Consider the following 13,376-nt stretch of genomic DNA (forward strand, 5'->3'; position numbering starts at 1 on the left):
TTATAAGAACTAGGAGGATTAGGAGCCATAAGGCTCAAAAATAAGGTAAACTTATTTTCAGCACTGTGGACTACAGTAAGGCATTTTGAGGGGCAATGGCAGGGCGGATGGGGCAAACCCCACCATTTTTCACCAGTATTTACTGCTAATGGCTACTCATTTTATTAACTTTGCTATATCAATGCTCCTCTGCAACATTACTTCCTTCCACTTTCTCCAAGTTTCTCTCTTGATTGTCAGACTATTGTCTCTGTGTATTAGAGTTGAAGTATCTTACTGGATATTTACTTGCTGGCTTTATTTCCCTCTTTTCAGAAGGATCTTGAGAAGAAGAGATAATGGTACCTTTCTAATGAGAAATAAATATGAACTGTAGCTTCCAACTTTGTTCTATCACTGTTCAGAAATCCAGTGGGACATATATAACATAGCGAACTAATCAGGAGTCTGTCAGGAAAAAATAGTAAGACTGAAATAGTCTTAAGAAAGTTATATTTACATTTGGATACCTGACTGTACAGATAGGAAAGTGATAGCAGCTGAAATGAGCATAACAAATTCAATGTTTTGTTTTTATACTTTCTGGCTTCAGCAAACCTTCCATTTGATCTGCAGAGCACAGTTTAAAAGCTGTAGCCTTGTAAAGTTGGAATGAAAGCCATGATAAAGACTATATAAAGTTTTAAAGAGGAATGTGGTTTGTATCACCCACCCCATTCCCTCAGTGAGTCTCATCTATTTTTTAAAAAAAAGTTTATTTGTCACATGTGGAACTACATTTGTTTAGCAAAATAACAAAAACCAAAATCACACACACACACACTTCCCAGAATGAACACAACTCCCCACCCCATCCCTAGGCCCTTGGTATTTCACTATACTATTTATATTATGCTGCAAGCTGGTCTACGTTATCTTCCTTTCTGTTAGCTAAATGAGCTTCAATAATTTCTGCAAATAGATTCCTCTTCAGCAAGTTGTAAGCTAGAGGAAGCAACTGGCCAACAATCTTGTGAAAATACTGCAAAAGAATAAAAATATGTTATAATTGAAGTTGGTAATGTATTGTACATTGATGCACGTCTTCTGGTTTCTGTAAAATCTTGCCTTCACAAACCTTTTGAAACCACCTTTTCCCAAAGCAGCTGGCTAGATTACTTCCTTTATTACTACTGTAGAATTGTTTTAGGATTGTGACCATAACAAATGATTCACGCGTATGAGGGATGACAAATTTTGCAAAGAAAATGTTTTGACTTACATGTGATCCAAAGCAGAAGAGGTCTATGCCCAGTTCATACCCCATTCCATAGTCACATTCATCATTAGCAAACTGAACAAATGTTAACATCTCCTGAATTGGGGCAAAGGCTTTCAGTCTCTGGTCATCATTAGGCGCATCTACAATAGCTTTACAGATTCTTTTGAGACCAGCTACAAAAGGGGGGAAAAATCACATGAGAACTAAATTGCAACATTTAAAAATGCAAGACAAACCAATGGCATTAAGACAATCTCACTACTAGGGAGCAGTATTAACACCTGGGACTCTCGTGGGCAAGTAGCCAAATTGCTAATAATGGGTGCTGGAGATTATGATGGAAATAAGAGCTTAAGAGTCAGACATTTCTGGTTGAAGGAAACTATTGTTTATAAGTTACTATGTTAGATCAGATCATAGCTGGTTGAGGAAGTTAAATCTATGGTTTTCAATTGGAGTGGGGGGGGCCTCACTTGAGAGCTATTGTGTTTTCCACCTAGTTCATCTCTACATTCCATTCCATAAAGCAACTGGGACACCAACAGAACCAACAACCATGTTGGCAAGAAAGTCACCCTGAGCTGTCAGAAAACCATTTGGATTCATCAGGATTCATCAGCCTCAAAGAGTGTATGTACCATCACAATTGGTCTCCCACTCCTGTGGAGCTGGATAGATGCCTCAAGTCTAACGTGACTAGGTAAAATGACCTGTCCATGACAAAAAGAATTCTATCAGTTTCCTGGGCCCTGCAAGGGTACTCTCATTCTGCCCAACCCAATAACAGATAAAGAGTATGCCCTGAATCATGTGTGAGACCAAACACAAACACAGACAGCCCCATGGTCGTCATGGGGGTCATGAACTCCAGAGGAACACTGAACAGTGGCCATCACAATGCATGTTGAAGTCCACAAGGACCAAAAGCATCAGAGTTCCCAACAGTAGCTCAAGTAGGAAAACTTCAGCAGAAGTTGGTAGTGTTGGCACTACCAACAGAATCCAAGAGTTATCCTGGGCTGTTAGCATAAGTTTCATACAATCAAGACTAATTGACTGGACAAAATGCCTGGAAAGGACCACAACAGCAACTCCTTCCCACCCACTGAATCTAGGCTGCCGCATTACTAAGAAACCCGGTAGACAAAATAGAGAAAGATGAACTCCACCATCCTCATCGGCCCAGATCTCAGCGACAAGAGCCAGGATGGCATGTTTATCCAGGATCAAAACCTAGTAGTAGTTTAATAATTCCCCTTCACCAACCTGGCATTACAGAGCAGCACTTAAAAAACCAATTGGCTGCCAGCATAACCATCATGGGGATGCTGGTTAGGGAAAAGACTGAAAGAGAGAACTCCTATCACATTCTTAGCCATCTGATTTTTCTTCCTCTCGCCTCCCAGTGACTATATCTCCCTCTCCCCCTTGCACTTTGAACAGTGGTGCAAACAGCTCCCCACCACTGGATCCTAATAACAAAGCTTGCCCACCACTCCACACCCCTGCACTATGCAGCAGCTAGAATACACCCTGGAGATCTGCAACACACAAGGGTTTCTGGGCAAACAAGCTGATGCAGAAAGGTTTTCCTAAAAAGGGAAAGTGTTTGAAAGCAACTGGATTAAGAGAAGGGAGAACAGCAGTTTGAGAGAAAAAAGCAAACATCAATTAGTTACACTCCAGATTGTTTTCAAACAGATGTTTAAAGGTGCTGTCCTCATGAATCATTAACATAATGCTGATTTCCTTTACTAAAAGGTAAATTCCAGCATGGCAACCAGGTCTTCTGCTTTGCTACTGCAGAATAAGAGTCCCCCAATATAATAAAATTATTATGGCATGAAAAGCATGCATCATTACAAAATTAATCATTAAGGTGGCATGAGGCTCTTCTGTTCTTGCCAAACCATTATTGAAGATCTCTTGTTTGAGTACACTTTACCCATGATGTAGATCATAAACTGATGATGATACATTTTTGGCATTTTCTCTGTATAGCTATAACTTGACCAAAGCTAGTTATCTAACTTTCTTTGACAGCAGAACATCTAAAGTTACCTCACCATTTGTCTCAGGAAGTTCTCTATATCCAACATCATTCTTATCTATAGGAACCACCAAACCAGCTCCATGAAATGTCTTGCTCACAACCTGTGTTGAAAAAGAGAAACAGGCAGACAAATAGGATCACCAGATTCTGCCCTTAAGCCTGTTAGGCTCAGGACCAAACCGTAGTTGAAACGGCTTGGTCCTGAGCCATTCAAGAGGCCTAAAGAAGTCATCTATGATGTTTTACATTTAACTGAGCAACAATCAGCTCCATGGTCGAACAACAGTTTACTAATCTTTTCCTAACAAAATCTGTAATTTTTAGAAACATGAGAAGTAATTTCCTAAGAACTGTCATCTGTGAACATAATTCTCACTGGGCATTCTAACCTATAGAATATCAGAGACTATGGTATTTTCCGTTGTCTTGCCCAGTGTTAGTTGGTGAGGGCAGCGCTGGAGGAGCGGTGAGAGGTACCTTTAAAGTGGTCATCAGCGGTACGCCAGCACATGCAAGCGGCTGCAAGCAGCGGCACCCCGCCCGGTTTCCTGCACAGTGACTGCTGCTGCTCCAGCACGCACCAGGAGCTTTTTCAGACAGCAAGCTTTACCGCAGGTTTACCGCGAGTTCGGGACATAAGGGATACTCCAATGCAAAAAGAGGATTTTTAAAATAAAACAACAACCCTGGACATAAATTGGGCTAGGTTCCATTATGGAGGAAAAACCCCGAATTGTGTGTGAAGTGCTCTCTGAAATATTGCAGAGTTAGATCTGGCTGATATGTGAATGCACACCCACCCTCCCAAAGTAAAGTCGCGGTAAAGTCACCATCTGAAAAGGCTCTTGGTCTCTGAGCATGCGCATGGGCGAGGTAAGTGCCAGAGCTGCAACAGCTGCTGCTTGCAAGAATTTGCTGATGCCAATGGTACTGCCAGTGATCACTTTTTTTTAAATGGTACCTCTTGCCACCACCATCCCCAGCACCACCTGCCACTGGTCTTGCTCCTGTTTAGCTAAGATAACATATTTTTCATGCATAGCAAATAGCACTGCATATAGTTTCTGAATATAATCTAGATTTCTGTAGGAATAGTTATTTATTTATTTCTCTAACTTATATACCGCCCAACTTTTGTCTCTGGTGGTTAACAATGACATAAAAACAATTAAAACAAATATAAAAGGTTAAAACAGTTTAACAATTTAAAAACAGCATAAAATTAAAACCTACAACTTTAAAAAGCTGAAAAGGCTTGGGTGAAGAGATGGGTCTTCAGATGTTTTTTAAGAATAGTCAGAGATGGGGAGGATCGTATCTCAGCAGGGAGCGCATTCCACAATCTCGGGGCAGCAATCGAGAAGGCCCGTCTCCCTGTGGCCACCAGACGAGCTGGCGGCAACTGGAGACAGACCTCCGCAAGTGACCTCAATGGGCGGTGGGGCACATAACGAAGATGTTCTCTTAAACACCCAGGGCCTAAGCCATTTAGGGCTTTATAAGTTATAACTAGCACTTTGTATTCTGCCCAGAAACCTATTGGCAGCCAGTGTACCTCCATCAACAAGGGAGTAATGTGGTCTCTCTGAGATGACCTGGAGACCAACCTGGCTGCTGCATTATGAACCAACTGAAGTTTCCAAACTACGTACAAAGGCAGCCCCATGTAGAGCGCATTACAAAAGTAAAGTCTGGAGGTTACCAACAAATGTACCACTGTTTCGAGGTCATTGATCTCGAGAAACAGACGCAGCTGGCGTATCAGCCAAAGCTGATAGAAAGCACCCCTGGCCACCGCCTCAACCTGAGAAACCAGGGAGAGCTGTGGATCCAGAAGTACTTACAGACGGCAACCCTGTTCCTTTTGGGAAAGTGTGACCCAATCTAGAACAGGTAGATCAAAATCATCTCTGGAGTTCTGACCCCGCACAATAAGTACCTCTGTCTTATCTGGATTCAGCTTCAGTTTATTCTCCCTCATCCAGCCCATTACAGCTTCCATGCAGGCATTCTGGGAAGATATGCCATCTCCTGAAGAAGTTGACATGGAGAAATAGATCTGGGTGTCATCAGCATACTGGTAACACCGAGCTCCAAATCTCCTGATGATCTCTCCCAGCGGTTTCATGTAGATGTTGAAAAGCACTGGAGAGAGTACAGAGCCTTGAGGGACACCATACTTAAGCTCAGATTTTGAAGAGCAACATTCTTCAATCGACACCATCTGGAATCTATCAGAGAGGTAGGAGCAGAACCACTGTAAAACAGTGCCTCCCACCCCCAACCCCCTCAGACGTTCCAGAAGGATAATATGGTCGATAGTATCGAAAGCCGCCGACAGGTCCAAAAGGACCAACAGAATCAATCCCCAACTGGAGATCATTCATCAGGCTGATCAAGGCAGTCTCCACCCCATAGCCTGCCTGGAAGCCAGTTTGAAATGGAAGCCTGTTATGTACCAGCTCCAAAGTTTTTTCTTTTACACACTTTAATATTCAAATTTTTTACAGAGTTGTCCAATGTTATTCTAAATCCATACTTACAGTTGCTAACTAAATCTCAGTTTAGCTTACGCCTTTGTGTGTGTGTGTGTGTGTGTGTGTGTGTATAAAAATAATTCAAAGCTATTGCTCTATGTTGTTCATCTTCAAAATATTATAAATCAGTGGCCAACTCACATGTTACCTCTGACAGTTTTATAACAATACTCTTATCTTGTCTTCAGATGCCGCCAAGAAAGTGATTCTTTGCACTGAATATAGTTTAAGGTTCATATAGCTTTAACAATTGAGTCACAATATACCTTGTATTTTGTATTCAATTTCAGCAATAATTAGACAAACAGTAAGTACATTTAAAGCAACCCACTTGAGAGCATTTTCCTTTACAAAAAGTGATTAAACATGTTTTCTTGAATTTTGGTTGCTACTTGTTACAATGCAAGCTTACATGAGACTAGTGCTAGATGGACTCTTAAGCAGGAAAAAAGCATCTGCATGTTAAAGTTCTTTCTACTTTTGATCTGGAAATAAATCAAGCCATACTTTCTTATCTCTCTGTTTCATCTTCATCGTTTTTTGCTCCAGCAAATAACCCAATTCTTTTGCTGTTTTGGTTAGCTTTTCATCTATCTCTTTCAAAACACCACTCTTCTTTTTATCAGTCAATTCCTTAAGCTTTTTGGACAAAAATAATCTGAAACAAAGGAAAAATGATTATCAGTCCCTTTCTCTAGAATTATAAAAGCATAATGTGTTCTCTTGGTCTTGCAAACAATCTAATCTGACTTCATTAGCAAATCAACCCTTTTCTCATAAAATATAACTGGCTTTCATTATAAAATTAACTTCAGATGTAAAAATTCCAAATGACAGCTTCCAAAGCCACACTCTGTGTGCTCAATAATAGTCTTTTGAAATGATCATGAGTGCCTCTATAAGAAACAAATCATTAGGTGATGACTGTAACATTTCACAGAGAGTTCCATGAACAGGGTCTTGTTCTTTGAAACAGTTAACAGATGAATACATGGAAGACTAGTAACCTCATAATAGTTTCATATGTAAATGCTCACATGATGGCCTAAAAAAAGTATAGAAATCAAATTATTAATTATTCTTATTCTTATTATTCTTCTTAATAAAACACACAGGTACACAATCAACTCTTGTAGTTAAAAATAATAAACAGAATTAAGGTTATTCATAAGACTTTGATGTTGACCTATCTACATTATAAAACAACAAAAAGTCCTCCTAATCAGAGTCCAGTACATATGTTTTACTGACTGAGTATTCTAAGAAAATTCCTTTCCACGTAAAGCTCTGAATTTGTCAGTATAACCATTATAGCACATAAAATGTCTTTACTGATCCCTTCACCCCCTCCATTAAACATTTCAGATAAATTACTTGGATTAAAAACTAATATACAGTGTGAAAATTAATGTGGTGGAGATTTTTTTTTAAAACCCATCTATAAATAGGTCAAATGACATGCCAAATTTGGGGGGAGGGGGTGTTGGAAAAAATATTAATGCAAATTCTATACAAATTAGGGGGAAACTGGCATGTGAAAACTTTCCAAAACTTTCCAGAAAGTTTTCCAGTTCAAAATTGGAAACCTTGCATCTCATCAAATCTGCCCCAGAGGATCTCTCCCCTGCCCCCTCACCCAAGCCCAGGGGGGGGGGAAAGCTAAAACTTACTTCACAGCAGCAAATACATTGTCACCAATTTGAGAAATCATGCAGCCTCTCTTTGCTTCATTTTCACCAACCCATACTGGTAGTTCATCTGGTAAGTCCCTATAAAATAAAATGCACACGCACAAAATTTCAGGAATTTTAGTAACCAAGCAAAAGTACATATTTGTTATTTAAGTTATTGTGCAAAAGGCTCCAGCACATAATACTCTTCTTCCTATCAAAAGGCATAAAAATAGTAATAGGAGAACCTATTTTTTGCTGAGGGTTTTGCAGAGACATTTATCTTTCAATTGTGAGATTAGAAGTGTTTAGTTTCTTCTTTAAGTTGTGTTTTTAAGTTCAGGAAAGCTGTGACCCAAGCAAGACTGCCAGACACTAGAGTAGACTTTACAAGGCAAATTTAAAACAAAACAAAACACTTCAAACTGACAATTAAATATAAATATAATCACACACGTTAACCAATTTCAATAGTACTTTCTTTACTGCATAAGCCTACCACAAAAACCATTCCATATTTTCCCCGAGAAATCTTTCCTAGGCTAGCAAGTTATTAAAAATAATGTGTGGAGTGAGATGCTGAAAATATTAGGAAATTTATTTATCTGACACGAACTTCTTCAGCAATAAATTCCCAAACCAGACATATAAGCAAATTTTGGAACTTTCTCTTCTTGCGGGATACCCACCTAAGCGAATGTGGGACAATAGATGAACTACAAAACAACATCTGACATTCACATGAGGGCTTTTGAAGTCATTCAGTGGGAACTTGCATGGAAAATGCATGTCAAATCAGGCTGTGGATAGTTTCCACAGGCAACTGATATTTTTTTGAACTCCCAAACAGAATCACTCCTGCAAGACACCTAATGATATTATAGTCATATGCCACTTTTTCAACTGACTGGACACAGAGGATTTAAAATGTTGCCACAGGTACCAATGTTATGTGAGAATTGGCCCTCAGCCTCATATCTTGTTCTGGAAAGAAACACTTTAAAGTATGAATCAACTATGCCTGGTGTGTATCCGAAAGCAATGGCAAAGATACAAGGGACAAAGCATGGTCACATATTTTTCCAGGACAGATCCATTTCTTACCTGAAATATCCCACATGATACTGTGTTTTGTTGTCCCCGATGAAAATAGTTTGGAATTCAGGAGGATCATAAAAAAACCTCCAGTGAAGATTGAAGTTCACATCTCCTGATCTGTTAGTCTTTTTGTGTTTTCCAGCAAGAATGTCATATGGCCCAACTAGCTCAAGTCCAATACTTGATTTAAGAGCATCTATAAAAACAACAGAAAAATCATAAAGTTTTACAGTTTTGTGCTCATGGAGAAAGATCCAAGCCATAAAAAACGCCCCATTTTGAATTAAAAACAGCCTTGAATAAAGGAATCTCTGCCCATATACACTACTTGAGGTTTACTTTTATACTCTCAGACCATTTCAATGGTCTCACAGAAGAGCTTTAGGTGCATGCATACCAAGTATCCTTTGAGTGTTTAATGATAAGCCAGGATGCAGGATATATCTTCCATAACTTTTTTTTAAAGTATTGCTAGAGTAGACACTCTACTTCAAACACTAGGCTGAGGCAGACACTTTAAATGTTTGATCTAGAGGTCCAATTATAGAGGTCCAACTGTGTAGTGCTATAATTTCTCTTCACCACATTGCAATTCCAAACACCTAACACAGAAGCATGTTCTGCTAAAACCATAAGCAGTTATTGTATTATGCTTTTAGAATCAGGGCACTAATCTATGAACATTATATAACATACAAGATGACCTGAAATAAACAGCCATTTACTCTGGAGCAGCTCTATACTTTTCTTTGGTGAGTACCCTGGATCTGGTATAGCAAACTTCATTTAAAAATAGTTTCCCACAAACTGGATAACATTTATTGAATATTGGTGGAATACGGCATGTTCCCCATAAGATATGGTACTTGTTTCATAAAGTGTAAAACAAATTTCTTGTTTGCAGAATGGAGTTATGTAAGCAGTATGTAGATAAGATTTTAAAAATAAACGATTTAAATCATAAATTTCCATTACATTTGGAAGAGTGTTTGGATTTTAAATTCAAATAAAGACAGAACTTATTTTACAACTTTGTTGCTGAAATTGTATATTTAGACATCTTATTATGTATCAGATAGGAAACTCTGGTATTTTGAACGCACCACATGGCTTTTCAGGATCCAGTTCCTGACAAAATTTCCAGAAGTGATAGAAGTCTTCAGGCATCTTGAGCAGATAGCAACTTTCTACCTCTTGGCGTAGGTCTTCAGGGATATCTGCTTCACTAGATCGCCTCTTCTTCATTTCCTTAGTTTTTTCACACTGCCAGTAAATGGAAAATCAATTTTATTATGCTAAACCCATACTCCAGAAGCAAACTCACATTTTTATACTTTAGGAATGTGTGAGGGAAGAGGAGAAACTAGGAAAAATCAAGAAACTTAACAAAACCAAATGCACTGAATAAGTGAGTTTGCTGGTCAATGACCGAATAAACGTATAACTGAATAAGTGATACCAATCAGGCCTCTATAGAGGAAACAGAAGCACATCTTTGATCAAGAGGTCCTTTAGGCGAGACAGGCATCCCCTATCAGACTCAGCTGACAGAACCGGGAAGAAAGCCTATATTTACGGTAGATCTAAAAAATAAAGGGCGGGGTTCGGGTTGCCGGAAAGCTGGCTCCGCGTTCCACCTTTGTCCCGAGAAACCCTGCACGCTTCATCCCAGATACGCGTGGATTGCTGTGGCTGCTAGGGCGTGTACACGTGAGAGGCGCTCTGCACATTCTCAGAGGCACGTTCTTCATGATTCCACAAGCACCTGGGCTGAGAACTGAACGCAGAGAGAGCGGTTTCTGCGGACTTGCGCCTAGAAGAAGAGGAAAGGACATAAGGGCAGCTGAGGAAGGCTCGCCCCAGGGGTTCGGCGGATGGCGCGGATACCTCTTCCAGCCCCTGCACGGCCGCCCGGGGTCTCCGCTTCCCACCTCCAGTCATTTTCCTTCCCGCCGTCACCACCGGGTCCGCAACCGCAGCATCCCGCCTTTTGCGGCCGCAGGCGTTCCCGAGGCCGCGTCCCCGTGACGTCATCGCGCCCAGGAACTGTCCTTGCTTGACATAGAGACAGAAGAGGAATAGAGTAACAGCTCCGTTGACAGAAGAGATCTCCACGTACCTTTAAAGCTTTCCCCTCCCGCCCCTCACACAACCCTCTCCCTTTCTTCCCTCTCCCTGCCACCACAAAAGAAGAGGTACCCACCACAGAGAACAATGGGGAACGCCTGAGTTTGGTTATGGGGCAGCAGCTGTTCCTTCTCGCCTCTAAAAGAAAAAAGAGAAAAAAGTAGCAGCAAAGTCATCGATTCAAGCCCTTTTGAACTTGGCTCTTATTTAGTGTAAAAACGTATGGGTTGTGTTTTTTTTGGGGGGGGGAGTTGAGGTTTTTTAGGGAGACCAAAGCCGAAGTTCTCACTGTAACTCTACTTTTTAAAGTCTATGGGCCAGTCAAGCTGAGTAAGCGGCGTGACGGTGAAGGACCTATTAGGCTGGTCCGCTGGAGAAGGTTGTTGGACCCAAAAAGATTCCAAGAAGCTTTGGAAGGGTTTCCAGCTGGCTCTGCCGGTGATTCCATTGACGCTCTGGGTGCAGTCATGGAATAACAAACTCCCTACAGCAGTAGACACAGTAGCTCCTAAGTATCCTCTCCGACCTGCTTCAAAATTAGCACCTTGGTATTCAGAAGAATTACGGTAGTTGAAACAGCCAGGCAGACTACTTACAACACAGAACACATATGAAGATGTATGGTCTGGCAATACGGGTGGCAGATAAACTGTTCTTTTTTCCTGCCCTCATTGCTTCTGCAAGTTTACATCCAGCAGAGTTGTCTAGGCTTGTGACGGTTAATCTGCCCGTCTCTGAGGAGGGAAAGGTATCCTTCTGGGTTGCCTGAAGAAGTTGGGATTGCGTGGCATTGCCAGGGGCGGATTAATCGTTTTGCCGCCCATACGCAAAAATACTTTTTAAAAAGTTTTAAAAGTAGCTCCCTGCAGCTGCTACGAGGGCGGCAGTAGCTGTGGGAAGGGGGGCGACTGGGTGAGGGGAAAGTTTCCCCTTTTGCCTCCTAAAAGATCACCATGGTGGCAGCAGCTGGCTGCAGGTGGGGAGGAGGGAAGAGTGCCCTCACTTACTTCTAAAAGCCCAAAGCTGTGCGGGCAGCAGCAAGCTCAGCTCCTTCCTCCAGCCAGTTACTGCACACTGGACTCCGCCACATACAGCCCATTTCCAGCTTTCCTTCCATGCTAGGTGGCCAAATTTGGCTTTAAAAAAGCCAAATTCTGGCTTACGGCCCATTTGATTCACGAGTATACCCCTTAGGTTCTGGTAGCCCTGCCGGAAAAGAAAGTTACACGTAGAAGGAAAGTCGAAAATGGGCTATAGATAGCAGGGCCCATGTGCAGACTGCTCAACTGGGGGGAGGACAGAGCTGAGCTTGCTGCTGCACACACAGTGCAGGCTTTTACAGGTTAAAAAAGGGGGCACTCTTCCCTTTTCACCCCCGCAGCTAGCCGCTGCCACTACAGCAATCTTTTAGGGGGGGGAAGAGGAAACTTTCCCCTCAGCGGTCACCCTCTCCCCGCAGCAGCAACTGCCGCTGCCACAGCTTTAAAACAATTTAAAGTGGGGGGGGCTTTCCTCTCACCCCCTGATGCTACTGCCACTCCAGAGACAGAGAGGCGCAGCAAAATTTGAGGAGCCACTCCTCAAATTTTGCCACCAGAGGCAGATGCCTCCTTTGCCTCTGTGTTAATCTGCGCCTGGGCACTGTTTTAGAGTGGTTCCAATCCAAACTTTCTGGCAGATTCCAGATGGTGTCGCTTGGAGACTGTTGCTCTGCAAAGTGGGAGTTAATTATGGAGTTCCACAAGGCTCCATAATGTCTCCAATGCTTTTTAACATCTACATGAAACTGCTGGGAGAGATCACCGGGAGATTTGGTGCAGGGTGTTATCAATATGTTGACAACACCCAAATCTGTTTCTCCATATCAACTTCATCGGGTAATGGCAAACCTTCCCCAAATGCCTGTCGGAGGCAGTAATGGGCTGGATGAGAGAAACGAACTGAAACTGAATCCAAACAGGATGGAGGTACTGACTGTGAGGGGTCAGAACTCGAGAGAGGGCTTAGATCTGCTTGTTATGGATAGAGCCATACTCCAGCAGAAAGAACAAAAACGTAGCCTGGGAATGTTCCTGGATCCAAAACTCTCTCAGGTCTCTCAGGTTGAGGCAATGGCCAAGGGTGCTTTTTATCAGCTTCAGCTGATACATCAGCTACATCCATTTCTGGAGGGAATGACCTTGAAACAGTAGTACATATGCTGGTAATCTCCAGGCTTGATTACTGTAATGCACTCTATGTGGCATGCTTTTGTACGCAGTGTGGAAACTACTGTTGGTGCCGAATGCGGAAGCCTGACTGGTTTCCAGGATAACCCAAAGAGGCCATATAACACAGATCTTAAAAGAACTGCTCTGGCTTCCAAAATGTTTCCAAGCAGAATACAAACAAATAAAACAAGGAGGCTATTCTCACATGCGGTGGAAACCAGGCTAAGGGAGCCCAGCCCGGTTTCCAACACAGGAGCCGCTGGGCTCCTGGTGACATACCCTCTTAATCTCCCCACCCCTTAAACGAGGTTAGCAGAACGAATGTACCACTAACCCCATTTACCCGGTCATGTGCTGCGGCAGTGTGGCTCCACGGCGACTCATGAGGAGACCTCCAGCCAGGAGGCTACAACAAGCCTC

At 42.0% G+C, this 13,376-nt stretch overlaps 1 protein-coding gene across 1 annotated transcript; it reads right to left on the minus strand.

Moving 5' to 3' along the window:
• Positions 1-736: 736 nt before the first annotated feature.
• LOC128328357 (histone PARylation factor 1) lies at positions 737-11,212 on the minus strand. Its single transcript, XM_053258263.1, has 10 exons — positions 11,101-11,212; positions 10,823-10,884; positions 10,507-10,674; positions 9,723-9,882; positions 8,626-8,815; positions 7,522-7,620; positions 6,359-6,509; positions 3,328-3,415; positions 1,262-1,434; positions 737-1,021 (listed from the first exon to the last, which is right to left on the minus strand). The coding sequence occupies exons 1-10, from the start codon at positions 11,192-11,194 to the stop codon at positions 890-892; spliced, it is 1,317 nt and encodes a 438-aa protein (XP_053114238.1). The 5' UTR covers positions 11,195-11,212; the 3' UTR covers positions 737-889.
• Positions 11,213-13,376: the final 2,164 nt, after the last annotated feature.

This window comes from Hemicordylus capensis, chromosome 5, assembly GCF_027244095.1.
Source record: "Hemicordylus capensis ecotype Gifberg chromosome 5, rHemCap1.1.pri, whole genome shotgun sequence".
Classification (NCBI taxonomy): domain Eukaryota; kingdom Metazoa; phylum Chordata; class Lepidosauria; order Squamata; family Cordylidae; genus Hemicordylus; species Hemicordylus capensis.

Bases quoted from the DNA above. Each gene is read 5' to 3' on its own strand.
- LOC128328357 (XM_053258263.1), bottom strand. From the start codon at position 11,194: ATGGAATCACCGGCAGAGCCAGCTGGAAACCCTTCCAAAGCTTCTTGG. The intron at 7,621-8,625 runs GTAAGAAATGGA...TTTATTTTATAG, and splicing joins TATCATGTGGGATATTTCAG to GGACTTACCAGATGAACTAC. The intron at 3,416-6,358 runs GTATGGCTTGAT...TTTTCAACACAG, and splicing joins TGAAACAGAGAGATAAGAAA to GTTGTGAGCAAGACATTTCA.